Raw genomic sequence first — 27,230 nt, 5'->3', positions numbered from 1 at the left:
CCTTTCAACATCTCCTTTTATTTGTTTTTATTATTATTTTTAAAGATTTGAGAGACACACAGAGAGAGGCAGAGACACAGGTAGAGAGAGAAGCAGGCTCCCAGTGGGGAACCCGATGTGGGACTCGATCCCAGGACCTCAGGATCACGCCCTGAATGGAGGCAGAGGCTCAACCACTGAGGCACCCACGCACCCCTCAACATCTTTCATGTCCCTGGGAGGTTGTGGACCTGTGGCCTCTGTACTGTGAGGTGGAGGTGGGGAGGGGCAGAGCATTTGGGGGGGTCCCTCCAGAGCTTCAGGGGAGAGTCACACTGTGATCTGCATTTTACAGACTTGCTGCTGGTCATAGACTTTCCCAGCACGCTGTCCTCTGCAGGGAGGTGGAGGGGGGAAGGCAGGGGGTGGGGGAGAGAGTGAGCCGCAGAAACACTGCCTCTAAAGCGGGTGGGGGTCCAGAGCTAACACCTCCCAACAATGTGTACAGAAACCACCAGGGCACGTACACTTCCAGATGCTGTGTACCCTCACCCGACTGCCTCCAACTCGGGGCGCCCTTCAGATCTCGGCCCCCATTTCTGATCTCTAACCTCTTGTGGAATCACTGACTGTTCTATCTGTCGTCACAAACCGGCTTAGTCAAGCGGAGACCATTTTCAGAAAGTCTCAAATCTAGGGGGAGAGATTACCCCACCCTGGGTCAGCTACTTTGAACTGCCCAGTGACGTCGTAGCATTTCCTTCTTTGGTCAGGACAGATGGACATTCTTAACTGAACAGGGCTTTGGGCTTACGTGACGTTGATAAGTTGAATGTCGGGTTTTATAATGCAAGTGGCTGAAGCGTCTGTGGTCCTGTTCCTGGAGAGTTGAGGGAAGCCTGGAAAGAACAAAAAACTTGTCCTGCCTACTTCAGCCATATGTGAGAAATTCAGGCATTTTATTAGTACTTTGTGCCATGAAAATCTGAGTTCAAAGTTCCTAAATAACAAAACCAACCTATCCTGATGCCAAGTTTGATTGACTCTTAGTAGTTCTTTTTGTCCCCGTCTAACATAATTCAGATCCCTCAGAATGTCCAGTTAGATATTGGACCTATCTGTATTTCTGTTGCTTCTCTCCTGATTAATAAAAACATGTAAGAGTGTAGAGTAAAAATAGTTTGTATGACATTCTTGTTCAATTTTAAATAATCCTACTGTAGGAAGTCCCAAGAGAAGGCCTACCTTCTTTCTAGAACAGCTAGAGAGGATGAGTAATTGCCATTCGTTAAATACTTTCTATATGCGAGGAATCACACGCGTGTGGTGATTTCACTCTTCAAACATCGTCTGAGGGTGCTACGATGACCCATTTTACAGATGCCAGATGGGATGAATGAGGCTCAGAGGGGTAAACTGACTTCCCAAAGAAGTCCATAACTCTGGGAGATGAGGAGATGGTCAGTGAAACTGGGATCCTACTCCAAAGCCCATGCTCTGACCCTGATGGAACCTTGGCCTGCCCCCAAAGTGTTCTTTTAGGTTCTTGTTGTTGCCTCTCCCCTAGTGGCTAATGTCTGCCCTAGACGGGTAGGAGAATACAAGCTCCTTGTCCCACCAACCAGAGACCCATGACAATCTTGGAGGCCGAATGGAGAGGATGAGCCCACGTAGCCTGTCTTTTGGGACCTTCTCTCTGGTTCCTCTGGGTCTGACAGTGGGCACGAGGGAGCTGGGCCATCTGCAGGGCCCCTCGGGAGAATGGGATTTCCTTGGCTGGGCTTTCACTTCGGATCTGTCACCTTAGCATCACGGTCCCCTTTGCTGCCTCTCTCCTTTGCCACCAACCAGCTTTGGGGGCAGACAGAGTCCTGAGCAAGAGTAGACCCTAAGAAGTTTGTGAAAGCTTATACCCTTGAAGCCCTCCGCAGTGTACACAGCACGTGCTAAAGTTAACACAGACTCCTCAGACCTCTGAATAGAGGGACTAATTGTGGGGAAGCTGCTTTTCAGCACACAGGATGGGCTGTTCTCTGTGGGTTTTACTATCAAAAGGCTTTTAAAAGTGCAGTGTAGCCATTGTTGAATATTTCACAATGAATTAAATACCATTTTTCTTCTCGCAGCTGTTCCGTGTGAGTGAGCGTAGAGTGCTTTTTTTTTCTTCCCTCTTCTTCTTCTTTTTTTTCCCCCTTGGCAGAAGACGTCTGCTGTATAAACCTAAGCGCTGCGGTAATGAGATTATTTGTGTGTGAATTCTTTAGGAAAAGCATTTCTTTATTTTAAACTCAATGTGATTCGGGGCTGCTGCTCTGGAGATGGGAGACAGGGAGCCTTGGAAAAGAATGGAATTGAAATGTCTCTGAGCGGAATTGGGAGCAGCCAGGGGTGGGGGGGGGGCGCAGGGATGGGGCTTCTGGCCTCCCTGCATGTATCCACAATCCCCGACAATCCCCTGGGGGGCGGCCTGCCTCTCCTAGCCCTACTGACTGGGCTGCGGAGGAGGAAATTCCATATATATATTTTTCTTTTTTCTTTTTCTTTTTTTTTTAGTAAACAATCACTATTCCATCTGCCCTTTCAAAGTTTCTTCCTGAACTCCCAAGTTTTTTTTATTTTTTTATTTATTTTTTTGAAATCCCAAGGTTTTTTTTTTTTTAAGATTTATTTATTTATTCATTCAAAGAGAGCGAAGAGAGAGGCAGAGGGAGGGAGAAGCAGGCTCCATGCAGGAAGCCCGATGTGGGACTCGATCCTGGATCTTCAGGATCACACCCCGGGCTGCAGGCGGTGTTAAACCGCTGCGCCACCGGGGCTGCCCGAAATCCCAAGTTTTAATGGAATTGAAGGGACATTTGTTTTGCTCTCTCCTGTTTTTATATCACAGAGCAGTTGAGAACTTTCAAGTATGAAATACACAAGGAAATACACAAGCTTTCCTCTCACACTTAAGGTGATTTCCACAAATTAGGATGTAGTCAACCTTACTGGTGCCATCAAGTGCTCTACCGAGCGTTCCCTCGTCTTCCCTTGCTTGACTTCGTTTTTCCTCTTCCAATTTTTCATTGCCTTTCATAGCCATCAAGCATCAGGTAAGCAGTGAGTTGGAACTAAGTATAAAATCAATGAAGATTAAAAACTATGCAGACGTAACTCTTCATAAAGGATCATCAGGGAGTTACCAGCTGTTCTTTAGATCCAGTGAAGACGAAGGAGGGGGGATGGGGAAAAATGGGGAAAAGAGGTTTAGATTAGCTATGGTGAAATTTAACTCTGAAATCCATTATTAAAGGAGTTTGTGAATTGCCTATCCCCTGGAATATATTTCAGGATATTTCAGAAGTAGGTTAAGTAATTTTTTATTATCCTTCTGCTCGTATCACATGAGATAAAGATTCCAAAACCTTTTAAGGGAACTTCAAGGGAATGTTTCAGGAATCTATCAAGTGGGAAAGAGCAGGTCACATATGAAAAGAAAGCTATTGATTTCGAGAATAATCTTTTAGTTCTGCTTCAGTGAGTGAAACAAAAAAAAGGGGACTTGGCTAGGCATGTGTTATGAGAACTCAACCAATAAGATTGGGGGCAGAGGACAGAAGGTTTGAAATGTCATTCTGCATCTTTCCCATTGTTATTGATCACCTACTCTTTTCACTTCCCATATTTCCCGATATCTGTGGCAGGTGGGCAGGTGGAAATTAATCATTCTCCCCTCCCTTTACCCGAAGTGAAAGACCTGCTTCCTTTAAAGAAAGAAAATTTAAAGAAAATTTGTAAATTAAAGAATACCTAAGGGGAAAGGGCACTATCAGTTTCATCAGTTAATGGTTAAAGTCTATTCTATGAATATTTTTCTGTGAATAGTTCACCTGGTTTGTCACACAGTTATCTCAGTTACACTTGAGCTCATCATCACTTTCTCTCCTGCGTCTGTAACGTAACCTGTACCCTCAATCCTGTCTTGATGGAAGTCAAGCATTCTACCCATCACCAGCCTAGAAAACTAGTAGTTAGTATTGACTTCCTCCTTTCTGCCTTGTGTTGTTTGAGGCTCTTTTTGTCTGCAAGTGGCAGAAATCTGGCTCAATTAACTTAAATTGAGGAGGAAATTCCTTGATTTACAAAGCTGAGAAGTACAGAAGAGCCAGCTTGGGGAACCCTAGGATATAAAAAATCTTGTCAAGTCCCTTGCCTTCCTCTTCCTGTGTCTCTTTCTTCCTCTCTTCTTTTTCTTCCTCCTCCTTTCTCTTTAGCTTCTTGTCTTTTTGTCTTTCCTAGGAGAGAAATGGGAGGGGTCAAGTAGGAAGAAGAGGGGAAAACTCTAGGAATGCAAAAGCACCAGGTGATCACCATATCCTCTTATTAAGTTGGGCACAAGTCCTGTCAATCTTATCTTCTAAATACCTCTCAAATTTATAAGGAATCTTCTTCTTTCTCCTCCTCCTCCTCCTTCTTCTAATTCTTCTTCTTCTTCTTCTTCTTCTTCTTCTTCTTCTTCTTCTTCTTCTTCTTCTTCTTCTTCTTCTTCTTTTCTTCTTCCTCCTCCTCCTCCTCCTTCCTCCTCCTCCTTCCTCCTCCTCCTCCTCCTCCTCCTCCTCCTCCTCCTCCTCCTCCTCCTCCTCCTCCTCCTTCTTCTTCTTCTTCTTCTTCTTCTTCTTCTTCTTCTTCTTCTTCTTCTTCTTCTTCTTCTTCTTCTTCTTCTTCTTTTTGTCAGTCTCTTAGTTTAGGCCCCAGTTGCATTCCCCCAGTACTGGTGAGTACCTGAATTGTAGAGACTATCTCCCTGGGTTGCAATCACTGGTTTTTGTCTTTGCTGCTCACCTATATGCACCTCGAGGTTAGGGCTTTGTTCTAGTCCTCTTCCTAGGACCAGGCAGAGTGTCTGAATTGTCATAGGCGGTTAAGATCTGTTGGATAAATAAGATAGTGTTATGAGCTTCATCTGTCAGGACGACGGTGATAACTACCCAAGATTTCAGAAGTTATTACATTAAAACAAAACAAACAAATAAAACTCCCAAACCCTTCAGAAGAAAATCCAAAGATTGTGCCAGAAGGCTCTTTGTATTCGGTTTCTCTCCCTCTCAGCCAAGGGAATTTACCATTTATTTTCACATTTCCAATACTTAGCCCAATACTTGCCACAGAACAGAGGATGTGATTAAATACATGTATCCTGGGATCCCTGGGTGGCGCAGCGGTTTGGCGCCTGCCTTTGGCCCAGGGCGCGATCCTGGGGACCCGGGATCGAATCCCACGTCGGGCTCCCGGTGCATGGAGCCTGCTTCTCCCTCTGCCTGTGTCTCTGCCTCTCTCTCTCTCTCTCTCTCTCACTGTGTGCCTATCATAAATAAATAAATTTAAAAAATAAATAAATAAATATATGTATCCTGGTTATCCAAACTCGTCATAGCTACTGGTGGGGTCATTGGTCTCTTGTTCCTCAACTAGCCCAGAGATAATTCAACATTTCTGACTGGTTTAGGGTGTTGTTAATGTGAAAGCACTTAATCAATCTGTCATCCATCAACACATATTTATTGAGCCCTTATTCTGCATGAGGGATTGTGCACACAACATAGGGTGGCACATTTGTTCTCAAGGTGCATCAACCCAAGCTTGATGTGAGGTTGAGACAGACACAAGCACACTGAGCAGTCAAGTGAGCACCAGGAGAGTGGGAATTATAAGAATATTCCTGTTGCACGCTAGAAAAGGGAGAGACCAAGGCGACCTGGTTCCCCCTCTGGCCTTTTTACAAATTACGCAAAGTGAAGATACAGAGTGTCTGCGTGAGGAGCACTCATTTGTCCAAACTTGGTCAGCAGTATGAGGATAGGGAGTCTGATTTGAAAAGGGGTTGTTTTACTGATGTTTAGAATAGTGGTCACTCCTGCTCTGTTTTATGTATCCTAGTTTCACTGTTATTCTTTCCTTCTTTACCCTGTGTTGATTTGCACCTCCCTGGCCCTAATCTGGCCCCTCCTGGGCCTTCCTGACTGCCTTCAGAGATGAGTTCAGACTCTGCTCCCAACCTGAATGAAATGTTCCATTCGTTAGGTCTGCTGCTCCTCACTTCATTAGTGTTCCTGATGTTTATAAAGCCAGGAGATAATATTTTTAGGTTCCATTTGGAGTTTCCCCGGGCAGCCTCTCTCTGAGCCACTTAGGAAGTTTAGAAAAGAAGGTCATGGAAATGTTAGATGTTTTTCCACTGAACTTTGGTTAAGCAAATGGTCTTGAGATGATGTTCATAGACTCCAGTGGGCAGGCTTTACTGGATGATAGGAAATTCTTTTTCTCCCTTTTATTTGTCTTGACTGCACCTCTGGAAAAGCAGAGGTTTTTTTTTTTTAAATTTTGTTTTGTTTTTAAGACAGTTTTGAGATGAACTTTATTGAGATATAATTCACATACTAGAGAATGCACCCATTTAAAGTGTACAATTTAAGAGTTTTACATATATTCATAATATTGTGCAAACACCACCATAATTCAATTCTAGAGTGTTTTTGTTTCTCTTAAAGGAAATCCCATATTAGTAGTCAGTCCTGGTCTCTCCATCCCTCCCACCTTTATGTCTTAGTAACTCCCTGTCTATTTTTTATCTATAAACTTGCCCATTCTGGCCTTCTCTTGTTGATGCAGTTTTACAACTTGTGGCCAACTTTTTGGGACTATTTTCAAGGATTATCCATGTTGTACGATCTATGAGTACTTCATTATTTTTTCATCACCAAATAATATTCCGTTATATGGGAACATTACATTTTATCATCTAATGGACATTTGAGTTGTATTCACTTCATGTCTGTTATAAATAATGCTGCTATGAACATTCACGTATATGCTTTTGTGTGAACCTGTGTTTTAATTTCTCTTGGGTTTATACGTAGGCATGGAATTGCCAGGTTATATGGAAACTCTTATAGAACTGACAAACTGTTTTCCAAAGTGGCAGCACCATTTTACATTTCTGGCAGCAAAGTTTCCAGGGTATTAATTTCCACATATCCTCACTACTATGTGTTTTGTCTTTCTGATGGCTTTCATAGTGAATGTGAAATAGTATTTCATTCTGGTACAGATTTTTTTTTCTTAATGACTAATGATCTTGAGCATTTTTTCACCTGCTTATTGGCCATTTGTACTTGGGGGAATGTCCATTTAAATCTTTCTCCATATTTTTAAATTGGGTTGTCTTTTTACTAATGAATTATAAGAGTTCTTTATATAGTCTGAATATAACTTCCTTATCAGATATATACTTTGCAAATATTTTCTCCCTTAATATACGGGTTATCTTTTTACTTTTTTGATGTATCTATTTATCTATGTATCTGATTTATCTATTTATTCTTTTGTTTCTCATGCTTTTGGTGTCATAGCTAAGAAGTCATTGACTAAGCCAGGTTATAAAGAAATACCCTTCTAATTAATTTCTTGTTGAGAGTTGTATAGCTTTAGTTATTACATTTAGGTCTGTGATCCATTTTGAGTTAATTTTTGTGCATAGTGTGGAGTAAGGGGATCAATTTCTTTCTTTTGTGTATGTATAGCTTGCTGCCCCAGCACTATCTGTTAGAAGATTTTTCTTATCCTGGGGCGGTAGGTTGGCTCAGTTAGTAGAACATGCAACTCTTGATCTAGGGGTCAGGAGTTGGATCCCCACATGGGGCATAGAGTTTACTTACATAAGTAAGTAAAGATTTTTCTTATCCTGTTGTCTTGGCACTCTTGTAAACAGATGTTTTTAAATACATAGGCCACCTACGTATTTCTTAATCAAAGGCATAGATATTCATTTGTATTAAGTGGTTCTGCAACATTGCTCACTGTAATGAGTGTTTTTTGATGGATACTGAGTGAACTTAGTGAGTTGAGGATGCCTGAGTTCTAAGTCTGGTTTGGAATGCATATATATATATATATATATATATATATATATATATATATTATCAGCTTATTAGAGAGAGAGAGAGAGAGAGAGTATTCACAAGTGGGCAGAGGAGCAGAGGGAGAGAAACAGACTCCCCGCTGAATAGGGAGCTTGATGTGGGACTCAATCCCAGGAGGGTGGGATCATGACCTGAGCCGAAGGCAGACATTTTACCGAGTCACCCAGGCGTCCCTGGAATGTGATTTTAAAGATTTTGAACCTGAAAAGAAATTGCGATTTATTGTTTATTTTGAGCCAGATACTGTTAGATATTTTATATATATTGTCTTATTTAAATCTTACCAAAAAGTCCCGTGAGTCCATTTTATGGAGGAGCAAGCTGAGCTTTATGTAGCTGAAGTAACTTGCCAAAAGTTGCACTGTGAGTAAGTTCTAGACTCCTAAATTTGAGCTCAGGTTAGCCTGACTCTGTAGCCTAGTATTAAACCCTGTGCTGGGTCTCGAGCAGGATCTATGAAATAATAGTTACCAGGAAAAGGCCTCAGAAAGCAGCCACTATGTGTGAAATTAGTGAAGAATGCAAAATCTAAAAATCTAGTTTTGCTAAGTGGTTATCAATTTTCTCATCTCTAAATGGGAACATAACACTTTCCCTTACCTCTTGTATTACAATTAAACTAAAGCAAAAGAGTATTTGATTTTTAAGTCACTTCAGTGTGTTTCTTTTTGTCCTTCTTGGTGTACTGTTTTTAATCTTGGGGATGTTAAGAGGATTCATTAAAGCAAAGGATCAATCAGTCTCCAAGAATTTAACTCCAAAAAGAAAAAAAAGTCAGCAGACTTTTCTAAGCAAATTTTATTAATTCATTTTATGAATGAATTGTATAAATCCCATTTAATGCATGTTTGTTTCTCCCAAGGTTTAATATTGATATTCTTTTTTTTTTTTACTTTTTTCTTTGATAGGTTTCAAAAAAAGTCACTAACAGTTGTCTGGCAAATATCCTGAATCTATCGAGTTTGCCACAAATAATACTTTTGATATAATTAACATGTTCATTTTGGGCATCTTGAAGGAATAACCACTATGAATAAGGGAGGTAGAGCCACCTCTTATAGTAGAGATGTCAATAAATATTATATCTAAAATCAACCCTCGACTTCTGTTCCCATCTCTTTTCTCTCTCTCCCTTGTTTCAGATGCTCACTTGACCTTTGGTGAAGAATGGAGATATGTGACTTTAGAACAATGGAACATTTCCCAGAATATATTGTTTGTGCATTTGTAATGTATGTCCTGCTTGTCCTGAAGTCACCATTGGAACATGCTATTATAAAATCCCAATATACATATATAAAGAGAAAAAAAGATAATTTAGAAATATGCGTTTTGTGACCAGCTGCTCTTACTTCTAATGCCTCCTAACATTTTCCTGCTGCAGCTGTGAGGGAGATGTGTAGCAGACATTGAGCATTCTGAGCGCAGGAGCTTACCCTATGTCAGTTTCCCTTGCCTCTTCATTCCCATGGGAAGGGAGCTGAGTCCTTCCTCCCCTTTCCCTTAATCCTGACCCTGATTTCATTCTTCCTCTGGTTCATCCTTGAGCTCAACCAGATATATCACTTGGGACCTTACTCTATCCACCTCCCAATAACAGCTCCCCTTATTTCTATTTTGAGTGAAGATGGCTGGGAATTAATGCATCGACAATCCCTTCTCCACTGCACCATACCTTTCCTGCTTCTCACCTTCATCCTTTTTTGATGGGAAAACAAGGACTCAGATGGTTTAAGGTACATAAGTGATAAAAGGTCTAATAAGATATCCAACAAATGAAGACAGAATACTTGGTGGGCAAAAACCACATTTAAAGATCTCTGAGTGGTAGGTGAGAGAGATGTGGGACATATGAATAAATGGCAAGAGTTGAGCAAACGTGTGTCATCAGTATTTTGCACAGCTCTCGTGGATCAGAATTGAGCAAAAACAATGGAGAGTCTCTCCATCCTGAACAGATACTGGCATGTTGAGGGCTGGGATGCATGCCCTTCTCCTAGACGTATCTTGAGGGTACTGGGACATGATGTTGATGGAAATACTTTGTGACCTTCGAGGTCAGACAAGGGAAAAGTATTACTGTGCCTTCAATCAGAGGAAAGGAGCTGTGCTCATTCATTCAGTTCTGAGTTTTGGCACATAAAGGATTTAAAAAGACTCAAACTCTATGAAGATGGCATGAAATGGATGTCATTTCCTGATTGCTCTTCTAGGGGATCCCATTTGCAGAGTTACGTGGCTAGCTTACTCTGAAATCATTGCTTAAAGAACCGGCTAACCGGGATGTATTGTCACCAACTACCAACACGGCTGCAATGTACCACCAATTCTGAGCTCTTCCTCCTCCTAAAGAGAGGGTTCTTATGTGTCTTGATTTGTCTATTTTATGGCTTTTAATATTGCTGAAAACCTCAGTTGGATTCAGAAAGCAGTCATGTCTATCCCACAAAAAGTATGCTATTTTCTAGGACCTTAATAATACCATGTTTACCCAAAGTACTTAATTCTTGTGCCCAATACCTCCATGACAGTACTCATATTTACAAAACATAGTTCTTATCTTATGTTCCTACTCTTTGCTTAAAGTGCATTGATTATATGCATCTGATATTTCTCTTTGATTAATATGGTGGCATTCACACTTACATTCATCTCCAATCATTCTTCCCTTGCTACCATATTTTCTATTTATCTTTGTTGTCATAGTTTATTTCTGCCAGGTAGTTTATTTGATCTGTCCTTGATAAATTAACAGGTGTGATTTTTACACGCTCAGTGCTCAATGGCTGCTTTGTATTCATAGCAAGCTGTGTTTTGAGGACTCAGATCTATATAGAAATGCAGATCTATTTGTCTTCATTTAATGTCCTATTTTTATAAATCTTAGAGGCCTTGGATGAGTCTTCTTTAAGGCAAGATCTGAGAATGGGGGCACATTGTGGTAAAGTCAAGTAATAAAGAGCTTATTGCCAGCCGGAATCTAATTTGATGGCTTTCAATCCATTATGATCATTATAAAGTGGGCATTCCACTTTATGAAGTAGGAAGTTGGCCAGAAAAAAGTGACTGCCGAATGAATGACAATGTTTTCTCCCTTAGCTTCAGTTTGGAAGTTACAGACTCGTGCTGAAATAGTTATCTCTTGCTGCTGTAAGACCATGGACTCTTCCTCTGTGTCTGTCTTTATGCCTTGATTTCTCTCTCTGTATGAAGGTACCTTCAAATATTAGAAAAACATCATTTTAAAAGTTGAGACTGTTTTAGGAAAATAATAAGGAAAGAACCAACCCAAAGTCATCATGCTTAGACATGAATTCATAGACATATCGTCAGGTAATGAGTTTTGCTATGAGGTTTTATGTTTATTAACTTATTTATTATTTAAAAAATTCTTTAAAGTAAGCTTTATACCCAACATGGGGCTCGAACCCACAACCCCCAAGATCAAGAGTCTCACCATCCACCAACTGAGCCAGCCAGGTGCCCCAGGCTTTATGTTTTAAAGAGAGTAATCATTCAGTGACTTTGGCTGCTCTTAAATGTTTGGGGATTTGGCAAAGTTCAAAATCTCTTTTGCCACAAGCTTTATTTTTTTTTCTTTTATTCTTTCCTGCTGATTTGGAGGCCCACGAGTATTTCACGGGATATTTAAGTGGCATATGGGTTTACTTTATAATTTAGTCATCCACTCATCAGTATCGGACGTTCAAGAAGATTGGTGAATCTTCTTAAAAACACTTGGAAAGGAAGCTCTATATGGTCCAGTGACTCAGTGAGCTAGAAACCTTAAAGACTAGAGTTGGTTTGAAAAGCTAAGCTCTAGAACTATTAAGCAGATTTAGAAAATGGCTGGCCTGATCTCTTTCCATTCTATTATTTTTAAAAACATTGTATCTAAGAAGTATGTGCATGTGTAAGCATGCGTATGAGATCAGACAATTCCTTTTTTTTAAAGATTTTATTTATTTATTCATGAGAGACAGAGAGAGAGAGAGAGAGAGAGAGAGAGAGAGGCAGAGACACAGAAGGAGAAGCAGGCTCCCTGCAGGGGGCCTGATGCGGGACTTGATCCTGGGACTCCAGGGTGATGCCCTGGGTGGAAGGCAGGCGCTAAACTGCTGAGCCACCTAGGAATCCCGAGACCAGACAATTCCTTTTTTTTTAATTTTTTTAAAGACTTCATTTGAGAGAATGAGGAATCAAGGGGATGGGGCAGAGGGAGAGGGAGCTAGAGAATCCCAAGCAGACTCCACACTGTGCATGGACCCCAACATGGGGCTTGATCTCAGGACCCTGAGATTATGACCTGAACAGAAACCAAGAGTCGGACTCTCAGCCGACTGAGCTCCTCAGATGCCCTGAGATGGGACAAGTTGAGAGAGAGAGAGAGAGAGAGGGAGAGAGACCCATGTGGTAAGAGAACAGTGCCCTTTCCAAGTACACAGGTCCTGGTGTAGTGAAGCCAGGAACAGGCCTGTTTCTACCATCTCAGATCACATTTCATACCGAGTGGTTGTTTTATTAATTCATCCACTCATTCATGATTCCTTTTAATCATCTTTTTGGTTATCTGTTCTTTCAACATGTATTAAGCATTTACTATGTCTCTATGTCCTAGTCACTGTGTTTCAAGCTGGAAATTATCATTTGAGTAGATGAGTAGATGGTTCCTGCCCTCGCTGGGCCTGAGGTGTTTTGTCAGCAATGTTGGAAGTGCTCAGTCAGAGCCTGTATGTGCTGACTCGGAGGCTGTTTGTTCTACGAGAGCAGAGGAGGAAGTGCCTGATTTTATCCAGGAAGGCCCAGGAAACCTTCTCCGAGGTGGGAGGAGTGCTTATGTTTGCTGCTTTGTCTTGAAAGATGAGTGGGACAGGTGGGCCGGGGCTTTCTAGAAGTGCACAGGAGGGTGTGTTTCAGGGATTCCAAGTGCAGGTGCGCTGGAGAGCAGTGTCCCTTTGCAGGAAAGAAGGTAAAGTGTGGTGGGAAGGTGGGCAGAGGCCAGTTTTGGCCCTTTGGGCTGTGGTTGGGTTTTATCTGCTTAGCAGTAGGAGGTTTTGAAGGAATTCATTACTTCTACATCATGTTTAAAACGTTTCAATTGAACGGCCTCCTCTGGTCTCTGCTTTCCTCTATGATACCTTTCCAAGGAGCTGGGGCTTCGTCTGTCACAGCCCTTTGAGTTCTTCTGTGATGGAGAGCTGCCTGTGGCCCCTGCCGCTGGCTTGGCTGTGCCTTCCCCAGGCTCTGCGACTTCTGTTGAAAGTCCTTCATGCGTGCTGCACTTCAGGGCTGGCGGCCGTGCTTTCAATCCCATGTGGGTGGGTTTCCACCAATGAGTCTACACTGTGACAGACATGTTGCCCTTACATATCATCTACTTTTTAAAATAATGATTAAAAAATAAGAACCGATAGCAATCACAAGTCAATAATAAATTTTATCTATTCCGTTAAGGTGGAGGTGACTAAAGTCTGAACTAGTGGATGAATAGGGAGCATGAACAAGCTCAACGATATTGATAAGATGGCTTTTCAAAGGGGGAGCTCAGGAGAAGTCGAACGTTGGCTTGTCTATCTCTAGGCGCCTTGCAGAGAGGTCTTGGACAGAGGAAAGCTAATCAGGAGACCTGCATGGGGAGAGAGGCGTGTTATTTAATTAGCTTTACAATGGGCTGACTTGAAGGCACGTGGTGGCTTTAATAGAGGGAGATAGATGTCCTTTTTTACAGGGCTAATTGTTGGGAAAAAGCAAGGTCTTTGTTCAGACCCAGCATGAGGGCTCTGATCTCTTGGAGCCTAGGGCTGCCCCTGCTTATAATTTTAGACAGAGCTATTCAAGGCTGCTCTGTAGAGAAAAGAAGAACAAGAACCGTATTGTGTGTGCAGGATCAGTGCCCAAACCTCCCCAAAGTCACTAGGCAAAAAAAAAGAACGAGAGGACCCAGCCATGTGCATTTTGGAGTATTTCCCCATCATTTATTTGCCACGGTTGTTGGAAAGGGCAAAGCCACACTTTAATCAACTTGGAGCTGAGGTGGGGTGACTTAACCAAACACCCCCAGAAAACCAATTAAGTCCACTTGCCCAGTGATGTGGCATTAATCTTGCCAAAATGGAGCAGGCAACTAGTGAGGAGGCTATGTGTGTTCTAATGTGCCAGGCTTGATGGCAGGGTGCCAGGCGCTGGTAGCGCCAGAATACAAATTATGTAGCCGGTGCCCCCTAAATAGCAAACTACGGGTTGCCATTGGGCAACACAGAGCGGTGAGGGGTCTGACTGGCGGCAGAAGGGGCAATGTGAAACACCTCTCCCCAGGGTTCCTTTGGGCAACTGGTCAGCGCAGGTTGTTGATGCCAGCAAGCACAACACTTCATCTGAATTCTGGGTGGCAAGTCCAAGCTTGGAGGAGTGCTACACGAGTCCAGAATTCTGTAACTAAAATGCACGCGTATGGCGCAATCGATGGTTCGAGGTTCAGAGTTACAGCCCAAGTCAAGTTGTTAGAAAACTCTAGCTCTCAAAACAGAGAAAGCCAAGGGAAGTGTAAGATGGGAAAACACAAGACAGGACTTCCATGGAGTGAATGCAGTCGCGTACTGCCTAACAGGGGGCCAGCAGTGAGAAATGCCTTGGACAGCGTTGTACAGGGCGTGTATCCCATAATGCGAAAGGTTCTGCTAAGTCACTGAGCAGCTTGAAAGCCAAATGGAACAGCCATTTGCTTAAGTTCCTGTTTTGCTCGAGTTGTACAGAATCACTGAATGGGTATGAGACCTGCAGCCCAGAGCGGGGGACAATCCAACATTGGAAGGTGTCCCAGAGGGTGACTCTCTCTCTTTTTGCTGCTAATGTGTAATGTAGCCATGAACATATATTAGAACTTCCTTAACTGTATGTCATGTCTATATAATGAGAATCAATCTCCTTTCGTCCAAGAGGATGGTGTGATCTGCAAACCCAGACCCAAAGTTATCTTTGTGATTATGTCATGGATTTAATGGCACACACCAAGAGGGATCACCATGTCCTAATCTCATCACGGGAGCACTGTATACCATGGCTTGGGTTAACTTCTACGAAAATTTTATACTCCCTAAATCCACAGTCACAATTCTGGTTTTTCTAGTGAATAATAGGAGCAAAGTGTTGAGTGCTCATTCTGTATCAGGCCCAGGGCAAATTACTTGGCACATGTTCATTCCATATTTGGTTCAGCTCTGTGAGCGGGGCATGATGATCACCTCGGTTCTAGAGATGAAGAAATTGAGGCTTTCTGAGGCCAAAGGACTGACAGCTGGAGGGTGGCCAAGCTGCAACTCAAACTTTTGTCTCTCTACTGCCAAGCCTCTGCTCTTACTTACTCTACTGCAGTGCCTCCTCAGTTATTTTAGAGCTTCAGTGCGTTCCATGACGGATAGATTAAGACACCAAAGCCTGATAGTCGAGTTGATGAGAAACTGCAGGTCTTCGTATGGACTCTTTGGAAGCAGGAACACTTATGTGGAATTGTCTCTTTACCTCTACGCTTCAGCCCAATTCAATTCAATTCAATTAAACAACAACAACAACAACAACAATAACAACAACAAAACTCTCCATGACAGAAAATGTTAGCTCATTGAAAATGAAGAGTCTATGTGGATGATGGGCCTCTCCCGGATCTGGGAATGGTTGTTGCCAGCCATCTGGTCTCTCTCAATGCTGTGGAATTCCCTGAAAGAAAAGTCTGTAATCTTTCTGATTTTTGATAATTCTCAACATTATTTAGAATTTTTAATTCCTGGAAAGGGATCTCTCCTGGGAACCAGCCACAAGAGAGCTGACTGCTGTTTATTCTTTCTCCCACACTCTGTTGCCAGCTCCCCACCCAGCTGCACCTCCCTCCCCCCACTCCTTAGCAGGTCCCTAACGGCCCTTCCCACCCAAGGCCTTTTTGTGATGAAGTCTTTCAAGATGGTTTCCCAGTCTGGGGAAAACACATGTTTCTGATCAGTCTGATGAAATACATTTCCATTAAGAAGTAACTTCTATATTTTCTACTTTCTTCATTCTCCACATTACCTATCATTACCTATCATTTCAAGCCCCGAACGCTTGAAAGTGCTTCACAGGCCTGACTGATTAAATGGCGCCTCTTGGCACGTCACACGTGTCGGATTTGCCTCTCTCCTCCTCACTAACTCCAAGGAAGAAAGGTTTTTATTGTATAGAAGCCAATCCAGATAGATGAGATGTGAGCTGGGGTCTGTTCCACCTCATGCGTCATTGCCAGGACCATCCACTCCATTCCGACTCCTTCCCGAGAGGTGATGTAAGATGCAGAGCGAGCACAGCTGGCTCCTTGCAAATGAAAGAAGGCTTCATCTCTCCTTGGCCCTTAAGAGCAGAGAATTACATGTGAGCTGTAATCCCAGAGAAGTTGACATATCCCTTCTTGAGGTGGTTTTTCAACTGTCAACTTTCAATCGGTGGCATACTGAGGACTTTAATCATTCTGAAAATGACCCTAGAGTTGTTTCTATGGCCTTAGGTTCCTGAATCTTTACAAAACTTGGATTTTGTTCACATTTTTCGGGGCAGTGCACATACAAAAGGAGAGCTTTTGAAAGTCTTCTGCATTGCAAGTTTCAGCAGGGGCGAAGGTAGTATTCGTATGAATTCCTTGAGACATGATGATGCTCAGTGGAGGGTGCTAAAGGTAAGACAGGAATATGCTCCTGAGTGAGATGTTTGTAGATGACCCACAGAACGGTATAATTATTGGCTAGGAGGGTGTTCTCTGTGTGACACATTCAATATGTTCTTGGGCCTGTTATATGGGCTGAGGTCCTTTGGTGGAGGTGATATAAAATAATGTGTGTTCATGATCCTCCTCACAGCTTGGTGGTAATGGTGGACCCTAACCAAACCAGTTATTGCCTTGGTTTCTATGGGTTAAGATCAGCCTGCTTTTCGGTTGCAACACTTCCGTTTTCCAGTAGTTGATACAACCAAGTACAGAGCCGTAGTCTGCCACAGTCCAGCTGGCAAGCGGGGTTAGGTCTTCCTTAGGTGTTTTGTTTTTTTTTGTGTGTGTGGGTTTTGTTTCCCTACCTGTTAGGTGCTTGTGGCTCCATTAACTCCCTGTGCCCTCCCCACTCCCATCTCCTCCCACTCTGGGGGACCCCCACAGTATGGCCAGTGCTTCCGGGAACCTGACCAGTTAGAGCAAATTTGGGAAGGTAAAGGGGATTCGTTACAGGTATTGGCCTCCCTATAAGCATCGACAGTCTATATTCTTCCTCACAAAGATGGAGTTAATGGGGTTTCTTTCCATGCAGTCTCTGGAATCTTTTTTTTTTTTTCCTCTGGAATCTTTTTTTTTAAGATTTTATTTATGTATTCATGAGAGACACACACACAGAGAGAGAGGCAGAGACACAGGCAGAGGGAGAAGCAGGCTCCATGCAGGGAGCCCGACCTGGGGACTCCATCCCGGGTCTCCAGGATCGAGCCCTGGACTGAAGGTGGCGCTAAACTGCTGAGCCACGGGGGCTGCCCCTATTCTCTGGAATCTTACAAATAATGGATATAACAATTACACATCTTACCTTCACGATAACCAGTGAAATACAAGATTTGACTTAAGGTTCAGAAAGCCCTGAAGACTGCCGGTGGGACTACGGACAGTAGGTTGCAGTAAAGTTCAGACCGACACCGAAGCAACTGGTTGGCTTTGTGGTCAGCCAGATGCCATTTTTCACAAACAACTCTACCGTATATGCTCAGATGACAAATAAAACAAATATGCTGACCTTAAGCAACATTTTCCTCTAAAGGGGGTCGAAGAGGACAGGAGCACAGTAAAACTTCATAAAGACCTTTTCAGTTGAAAAAATGTCACTGGGCCAGGTCTTTAGTCTTGAACTTGGGGCAACCTTGAGTCTCACATTAGACAAAACTAAACAAACAAGTAAATAAAATCGGAGATGATATTTGAGTCAAAGATCCATATTTGGAATGCTGGGAGGTTACCGGTTCCTTAATTAAACAATCAACGTATTTTCTCAAGTTCCTACCGTCTCAAACTGGGCACTGGAAGGTGTGATGTCTGAGACCAGTTGCCGCCCTTCCGTAGCGTTGGGGGTAGACGTGCAGGTTCAGGTATTCACTAGGTGTCTACACAGCCTGTTGAGCCCAAGAGGAGCACCTTTGTGGGGATAGGGAGGGAAATTCTTTACATATAGCGTGTCCACCTTGGGGGGAGTCTGTGTTTGATGTCCGTTTTCAGCTTGGCCTTCCCTTGCATCTCCTGTGACCCCCTCCTGAGATCCTCACCCCTCTATCCCACTCTGTGTCCTAGGCAATGCTTCCTGCTTGAGAACCTCCTCTTGATTTGCTTTATTGTCACTCCATGACCGTTGGCCACGGGGGGACTATTACACGGGACCTGTGAGCATACGGGACACATTGCCAGGCCTTGATTTCATTTTGCCATCTTGGGGCTGTAAGTCCCCAAATGCCGAGGATACAGAATTGCTGTGACCGTACCTCTTCTTGCCTGCCCTCAACCCCAACTTGTCTTTCCTTTGTTCTCAGAGAAGGTCCCTTCCTCATGCTTCCCCCCTGTACTATCATCCCTTTTCCTGTCCGGACTATTTCTTGTTCTTCTGGTGCTATCTGCTTCCTCTGCCTGACTTCCAGTATCAAGAACAGGCTGGGGAAATTCTCCACCCTATCTCTCTGCTCCTTCATCTCTGGGGTGGTAAAGGCTAGTGTTTGGGGGCAATTGCCTTGGCATTTTAAAATGAAAGGGGGAAGGAAAAGAGGGGGAAGATTCCACAATGAAATTATCTTAATTTAAGATTCAGACCACAACTGCAGAGAACATCTGTTTTGAAGTCTGCTGTAGTCTTTGTAACCCAAGAGAAAAGCGGAGTAAGATCAGAGGAAGGCTTCAGCCTTCCACCGGATGAAACCACCTGCAGCCTGGGGAGGGGGCCAGGATTCTCTGGATTCTCCCCGGGTACGGAGCTCCTTGCTAAGAGCCTGCCTCTCTGCTTCTGCAGGTTATTAAAGAGCACTGGTTCTCTGGCCACCTGTGCTAAGGCTATCATCCCTCTACCTCCTCAAGAGGCCAATTTAGGACAATTTAAATTGGAATCCAAATTACATGATCCCTAAAGGCTCATAGGGTAGCCTGCATTCTGCATTATCCAGGCCCGGGAGGGAGCAACAATCCCAGGAAATGGGCTCAGTGTGGGTGTGGAGGAAGCCTCAGAACCCTGCAGCCTTGATAGGCAGCTCCTCACCTCTTTCTGTGGGATCAGAGCCTGATTTGCTGCTAGAGGAATACGTGATGTCTAAACTGGTGGATTTTATAGTGTCGCTTGGTCTGTGGATTAGGCCAATCCATCCCACATTGTTGGGGCTGCAGATGCAGCTGAATGGCTCATAATTACAGCTTAAAGAAACTGCAGACAGCAATAGAGCCAACCCAGGCCCCTTTTCTCCCTCCGGCCCATGCCAAGCTGTCTCCCACGGGGAATGCTAGTGTGGTTGTCCTGCACCGTACTTGCCCAAAGACAACACGTCGGGCGCAGAGAACACTGTCAGATTTCTAGAAATCGAGGCCGGTCATCTATCTGTTTCTGTGTACACTGGATCCTGCTTTGTGTCTCTAGAGCGTCGGGTGACGGAGCTCGCTGACCGGCCGGGGCTTCTGCAGACGCCGTATCCGTAGACCCGAGGATGCGCTTGTAGTACTGACACGGTCTTTTTTGCGGCCCGTGTGGCCTTGGGCAGAATGACCTACCCCTCAAACTCATTTTTTCCCCTCTGATGAGCAGGAGGGCTGGACTTGACCATCTCGAAGCGACTCCCAGCTAGCCCCACCGTGTGACAAAGCCAGGACCGAGAGTTCTGGCTCCCCAGAGGTACCACCAACACCCTCGTCCTTCTGAATTTGAACTGCAGTTTTTCCATGACTCTTAAATGCAAATCTGCAGTTTTGTCTTCTGATCAGGTAGTACTGGGATTTGTCAAATGAGGCCAAACCTGGGCAAGTTCCCCAATCAAGAACTGAGTGAGGAAGGGGTCTGGAGAGATGTATAAATTAAACACAATCGTTCTCCCTGTCTGTCTCCCTGAAGACAGTTCAGGTAAATAGAGGACCCAAGCTACCCTGCGAAGGGGACGGTCCTGGAGACAAACTAGGATCTCTTGACCGTTCTACCTCCTACTGGATCTTAACAGCCACAGCAATGATTTAGCTTTAACTGAGCACGTTTTCTGACCTGGACACTGTGCTAAGTGCTTTACAGGCATTACCCATTGAATCTTCCAAACGACTCTAAAAGGTGGGTGCTATTCTTGTCTCTACCGTGAGTGTGGAGGAGAGGAGCCGGGGTTTTGGAGTCAGCTAGAGTTTGAACCTGAGTCCTCCTCCAGAGCCTACGCCCTGCTCACTCTTGTCTTTGTTTTATTGTAGAAGCTCTCCCGGGGCCAAGCAGCCCCCAATCCTCCCTCTCCCTGCTCCCCCTCCCCTCAGGACTTCCCCCTAACTATTGCTCTTCTTATGGCCCATTGTTTATTGTGCCTTCTAAACAATAGCTAATGAGTCTGTATTACATGGTAGGGAGAGCCAGGGGTGATTTTATTCCCTGGAACAGAGATGAGGTTGTCACACACAAAGGTTAAGTGGCTCTGGTGAGGTCACAGTGAGCCCGCCACTTGGGTTCTTGAACCCACCCTCAGGCCTTCTGGCATCAGAGTTTAATTAAGAGAGTTATTTTCATTTTCCTTTCGATCTCCAATTTGCCATTTTATTGCTGCTTGATAATGGTAGATATTGAAGCCCCAGGCAGTTTTCTGCCCCAGTAGGCTTTTTTAATGACTCAACTTATCACGGAGAAACCACTTGCTTTAGAGTTAAGCTTTGGAGGCCTGTTTCTAGGTCCCCGTGTGTGACAGAGACCGTTTTCTGACAGAGGACTGTTTTCTCAGAGAAAAACAACCACAAACGCAACTCAGGTTGGTAATTGAGGACCTTTTTCTTTTCTTTCTTTCTTTTTTTTTTTTTTTTTTTTTAAATCTTACATTTAAACCAGTAAATCAACATCTGTGAGTCATAAACTTGTCCTGGATCAGCCGTTAGTGGTCTGAATGTTTTTCACCTACCTCCAATACAGCATATTTTAGCTCAAAACTCAGAGGTTCTCTGGTTTGTTGAAGCTGAAGACTCAAGAAAGAGACAAATAACTTATTCGAGCACACTGGTGGAGAGGCAGATCTGTCTTCCATGACTGTTTGAAATGAGGTGTATTTTCATATTCCTTTTTCATTGAGGCTGGTGTGGAGTTGAGTGGGGGAGTAGTAAAGAGAAAGTTTATGTTTTGGACATCTTCTATGTGAGGGAATTCTTTTTCTTTTTAAGATTTTATTTATTTATTTGAGAGAGAGAGAGAGAGAGAGAGAGAGAGAGAGAGAAAGGGGCATGGAGGGGGAGAGGGGTAGAAGGAGCAGGAGAAGCCAACTCCCCACTGAGCAGAGATCCAGGGCTCCATCCCAGGACCCCAAGACCTTGACCTGAGCTGAAGGCAGCCGCTTAGCCACCTGAACCACCCAGGCTCCTCTGTGCAAGGGAGTTCTTATAAAAATGTGTCTAGTTCCTTGATATCATTAATGCCTAACTGCACACCCCTGTCACCCAACTTTTGCAGCCCTGTTTTGATCCTTATCGACATGCTGTTCCAAGTTTAGGGAGTTTTAGCACTGGCTGGGTGTAATTCCCTAGGTCCTAGGAATGTTTAAAAATACAATCCTGTTTTCTCCTAAGTGTAGGAGGAGCAGACTGCTAGCAGCATAACAAACAAAAGCAAAGAAGTATGTCCCTGGTTGATTTTTCCTGAGTGCCTCCCCATCAGATATAGTCTTTGAACAACCTGCCCCAGTAGCTGGAAGGCAAGGCCCAAACTGATCTTGTTTTGCTGGTGGGGAAACTGAGGTACAAGTGAACCCGAGTGGACACTAATGCTTGGGAATGGGGGTTCTTCTCTGCCATGGGGGAAAAAGGGCAGACCTAGGGGCAGAATCACCAACATGCTTTAGTTCTTCTTCACAAGCCATAGCAGAACCAATTCATTTAAACCTTCGAGTTAGAGAGAGTTGGTGGCAAAGTAGATGCCCGTAGTGACCAGGAAGTTGAGAGCTCATTACTGAATACACAGTTCCCGAGTGTCTGCGATGTGTCAGGCATTGGGCTAGGGATCATTTTTTAGGCTCCAGGACAATAGAAATGCCATCTAAAGTCCATAGAACAGGGATCCCTGGGTGGCGCAGCAGTTTGGCGCCTGTCTTTGGCCCGGGGCGCGATCCTGGAGACCCGGGATCGAATCCCACATCGGGCTCCCGGTGCATGGAGCCTGCTTCTCCCTCTGCCTATGTCTCTGCACCTCTCTCTCTCTCTCCCTCTGTGACTATCATAAATAAATTAAAAAAAATTAAAAAAAATTAAAAAAAATAAAGTCCATAGAACATTCACAGGAATCTACTCGTGTCGTAGAGAGAATGACGTTTCATTTGCAGGCCTGATTGGATTATTAATATCCCAGATATGTAAACATATTTTTAACTTGTCTACATCAGTGCCCCGTGTCCCAAGTGACGTTTCAGTTAGATCCGAAGTCAGATGCATGATGTCTGATAACTTCGCTGAGTTCAATCAGCCTCAAGTACAGGGAGATTTCCTGGAGGTTTGTGGTGGCCCCTGGTATCTCACCCACCCTCCCGTCTTACCTAACCCCCTTGCTTGACTTGGGCCTTCAAATATTTTGAGCTTCTGTGCTACAGGACTGGGTTACAAAAGGGTGATGGATAAGGTGAGATGCCATTGTTGAATAACTGGGGGAATAATTCCCCAGTGTTTCTGGTTGGATCAGGGCGGGTTCTTTCTAGTGTCTGATGGTGGGGGGTGTTAGCAGGGTTCAGGCTGGCCTGGGGAAGAAAATTGAGGAGGATTCTGGGGAAGAGAAAAGACTGACTCTGAGAAAAGTACTCACACTTGGGTTTAAAAATACCATCATTTTCTTAACACAACATCAATAAAAAAAAAAAAAATGCCCCAAAGCAACTGTTGATTTGCTCAGCTCTTCTGCTGATGCATTCAGAGCGGCCAAGGCAGAATGGGTTCAAGATCCTTTTCTTTGTGGCTCATTTGGATGTTTAAATGTCCAATTCATTCTTCCAGCCATTTCCCCTGGCTTTTCCCAGGGTCAGAAGTGTCTGTTCTTGTCACCTGGAGGCCACCATTGTTTTCTCACACCTTTTGGAAACACAGCTGGATTACAACAATCCTTCAAATATTAGAATTATCACATACAAATATTTTCCTCTCATCACTGAAGGAAGGCTGTGATCCTCTGAGATTTGACCCAGGAGCCAGGGATTTATTTTCTGTTCCTGGCTCCCTCTCTCATTTGCTGTGGGAAACCTGCAAGTTACTGATGATGCTTTAAGGAGACAAAACTGGGATTAGGTGCAGGTAGGCAGGTGTGTTAAAATTGATCAGAGTCAGAGGGTATAGTTACAGGCAAGTGTGGTAGTTCAAGGTAGGCTTAGAAATCAGGAAACGGTATTAAAAATAGCTTTCTCTGAGTTTGTTCAGAAAGATTTATGTTGGGATCCCTGAGTGGCTCGGCGGTTTAGCGCCTGCCTTTGGTCCAAGGTGTGATCCTGGAGACCTGGGATCGAGTCCCGCATGGGGCTCCCTGCATGGAGCCTGCCTCTCTCTTTCTCTGACTCTCATGAATAAATAAATAAAATCTTCAGAAAAAAAAAAAAGATTTATGTTTAATGGTCTAGTTAATCAAAGGTAGATCTTCACCTCTGGCTCTAGCTGTACACGTGTGTCCCGGGCTGGATCTCTATATTTACCGGTTCATATGTTAATTAGAACCAACCGATAACCGACGTGTTAGTGCAAACTCATTATTTGGGATCGTGCTGTAGTGTTCCAAGTGTCTGGAATTCCCAAATGGAACAGGGGCTGTGTGCATTGTGATTTCTGTCACAGCCGCGAATGATGGACTCCAGAAATTCAAAACCACAGAGGCTCTGCATCACTTTTTTGCTGCTGCTGCTGCTGCTGCTGCTGCTGCTGGTGGTGGTGGTAGTAGGGTTGTCAGTTTTATCTAGTGGAGGAGAGTCTGGGATTGGAAAGGCGAAGGGCGACATAATCACAGAGGAACAGAATAATAGCTTTTCCCTTTCCACCCAAACCACTGCTGTAGGTAAACGGGAAGCTCATGGAAGCCCAGGTCTGGGTTCCAGTTTGGGGGCCCTGTTCTGTGCTCTCCCAATAGTACAGGAGCATCTGGGTCTTTGTTTTGGGGTCACCAGTAGGCTGCCTTAGGCTTGATCCTTCTCCAGGGCAGCCAAGCCAGAATTCTACTGCACCCTGCCCCCCCCCCCCCCGCCCGCCCCTTTCTTAACTCAGGTCTTAACCATGACTCGGTTGGGCTCTGGAAGACGGAAGGCTCCCCCAGCAACACAGCCCCGATCCCTGCCTGACTCACCCACCGGCGACAGTCCCTGCAGGGCTCCTAAAGCCCCGAGGACACGGGCCGGAGGCCCCCCGCGCCCGCCCGCCCCCCGCGGGCACGCACGCCCCTGCCTCCGCATGCCTCACGTCCTGTGTGTCAGTCTTTGTGAATGAATGATGCACACGCACTCGGGAAACTATGCTGCTACCGGGAGCGGGGCGGGAGCGGGTGACCAAGTCCTCAAGAATGCGTGGCGAATCAGACGGACTTTCCCCGAACCGGCGGCGGCAGCGTGCGCAGCCCGTGCAGCGTGTGCAGCGTGTGCAGCCGGGGTGCTCGCCGGCCCGGGGTCGGGGTCGGGGTCCGGGCTGCGGGGCTGCGGGGCTGCGGGGCTGCGGGGCTGCGGGGCTGCGGGGCTGCGGGGCGGCGAGCTCCGCGCTCAGCGATGCGCCGCGGGGCGGCGGGGCCTGGGCGGGCAGCGGGCGTGGGCAGCGGGCGCGGGCGGCCGCGGGGCCCCGCCCCTCCGTCCTTTCGTTTTCCGCCCGCCGCCTCCGATTGGCCGCGGGGCTCCGGCCCCGCCCCCGGCCCCGCCCCCGGCCGCGCCGGCCCCGCCCCTCGCTGCCCGGCCCCCGCCCCCTCCCCCCGCGGGGACCCGGGGGGATGGGGAGGGGGGCCGGCGCGCAGACCCGGCGGCCGAGGCTCGGCGCCGCGAGAAACGCCCTAAAGAGGAGGGAGCGAGGGAGGGCGAGAGCGAGCTGAGGCTGCTGCCGCGGAGCGGAGGAGCGGGGCGAGGCGCAGGCGAGGCCGGGACCCGGGGCGCGCGCACTTCTCCGCAAAGTGCCAACTTCCCGGGAGAGCGTGCGGGGCGCGCACCTCCAGGGCGCGGGGGGCAAGTCCGCGGGGGCTTGAGGTCTTAGGGCAGAGGGTCGGATCCCCCCGCCCCCGTCCCCCCTTCCCCCGTTACTGACCCCCGTTAAAAGGACCAACAAGAATCACAGCCAAACTTGCCACCTACTCCCGCCTGCCCCCCGCTCCCGGCACCATGAAGGCGGCCGTCGATCTCAAACCGACTCTCACCATCATCAAGACGGAAAAAGTCGATCTGGAGCTTTTCCCCTCCCCGGGTGAGTGGCGACTGTCGAGGCCCCCGCGCCCGCCCCGGGGTCCCCGCCGCCTGCCCCCCTGTCGCTGCTCCCTCCCAGGCTGGCGATGCTGGCGGCAGCTGGAGCGAGGGCGCGGGGGGGGTGGGGGGAGGACGGCTGTTGGTGGCCGAGACCCTTGTTTGGGGGGTGGTATTTATTTTCACAGCTGTGTTTTTGTGACTAGTGGGAAAAAGCGTATAGAATGTCCAGCACCCTCATTCCTGCTTTTTTTCTTTCTTTTCTTTCTTTCTTTCTTCTTCTTCTTTTTTTTTAATCTTTCCCGATGAGCGAGCACACTCTGGCCTTATTCCTTAGCATTAGGGGGGATGGACGCTGCCGCTGAAGACATCCTCCACTGGCCCCGCATCCCCCACTGGCCCTGCATCCCCCAGCACTGGAGCTGGATGGCGGGCCCCGGGCAGCCAGAGCCCAGACCCTGCCTAACTGGCTGGCCTACAAGCACATTTTCAAACGTCTTGCCTCCCTGCACTCCTCTGTCACATGTCCCTTTGCTATCCAGCTCCTCTTTTCTGGGTGGAGGGCAAAGAGGTGGTGGGAGAGCTGAATTGATCATCTTAACTTCTGAAAACATCCCGATTCTGTTCGCTCCCCGTGCAGGTTCCTTACTTTATCCTGATATTTCTCATCTGCCACAAATTTGTCCTCTGGTACCAAAGATCTGGTATCCAAGAGGGAAAAACAGTCTGACAACCAAATGTGACTCGGGGACTTTGGTTGGGGGTGTTCTCCAACTCTGGTTTGAAGGATTTCGAGGAAGGGTCAGGAGAGAAATTTAATTTTTGTCTCAGATACAGTTTTTGATCCTAAGCAGTTTCATGGAGTCCCCAATTCCTGGAATAAACGTGGTTTGAGAAGAATAGGTGTTTTCTTTTAGAAGAGGGAACCGCCAGCTCTCCTTTAGAGATTAGAGACTTTAGAGGTGAGAGTATCTAATAAGATATGGAGAGAAGGTGATGCTTTCTGGAAAATAATTAATGGCAGTGACCTGCTGCTCTGTTGTATCTGATTATTGATAAGTTTAGCTGCTCTTGCCTTGGGTTAACACTTCTTTGCCTCTGGCATCATGAGTTGCTTATTTTAACCCTTTTCATAATCTGCTTAAACTTCCAACCCACGCCAAGCTGGTGCTCTGTCATTTGGAGAGCTTCCCGAGATGTTCTTGAAGACACGGCCCTGTCCTCTCCTGTTAGACCCTCTAACACTCAACCCCAGGGTTGGGAGTTCCACTGGGAAGTGCAAAAAGAAGGCTACGCTTGTTTGCTATCACAAGGATGGGGAGGGTCAGAGCAATGCTGCTGAGTTAAACTAGGAACCGTGGAGACATTTCTGGCACTTAGAGCTACAGTTCGGAAATGATGTTGCTGTGCTGGTTGTGTTTGGGGTTCAAGGAAGCCGCAGTAAATTCTGTTAGTCACAACTGATCCAAACCGTGTATAAAAGAAATGAAAGGTTCGTTCCCAGCAAAGATATAAACTCAACTAATAGGTTCTTTCCTTAAGAAGGGCTTGTTTACGTGTGTGTTTATGGGGAAGAGACAGATTTGGCTGTCTGGGAAGTATCGTGTGAGATAGGTCAGCCCACATACCTACAATGGATTTCGTCTGCTGGGA

At 45.6% G+C, this 27,230-nt stretch overlaps 1 protein-coding gene across 3 annotated transcripts in view; it reads left to right on the top strand.

Moving 5' to 3' along the window:
* The window catches only part of ETS1 (ETS proto-oncogene 1, transcription factor), a 131,031-nt gene that overhangs the window by 39,543 nt on the left and 64,258 nt on the right, over nucleotides 1-27,230 (top strand). The window contains exon 1 of one of the 3 annotated variants that reach the window (XM_055306519.1): nucleotides 25,147-25,581. The exons of the other annotated variants lie outside the window; for them this stretch is intronic. Coding sequence (XP_055162494.1) covers nucleotides 25,500-25,581 — 82 coding nt within the window. The 5' untranslated portion in view covers nucleotides 25,147-25,499. Of the gene's footprint in view, nucleotides 1-25,146; nucleotides 25,582-27,230 lie in introns of those variants that run through there. 3 annotated transcript variants of the gene reach the window in all.

The sequence above is a fragment of the Nyctereutes procyonoides genome, unplaced genomic scaffold (assembly GCF_905146905.1).
Source record: "Nyctereutes procyonoides isolate TBG_1078 unplaced genomic scaffold, NYPRO_anot_genome, whole genome shotgun sequence".
Lineage (NCBI taxonomy): Eukaryota > Metazoa > Chordata > Mammalia > Carnivora > Canidae > Nyctereutes > Nyctereutes procyonoides.
This window is presented reverse-complemented; position numbering and strand designations above follow the sequence as displayed.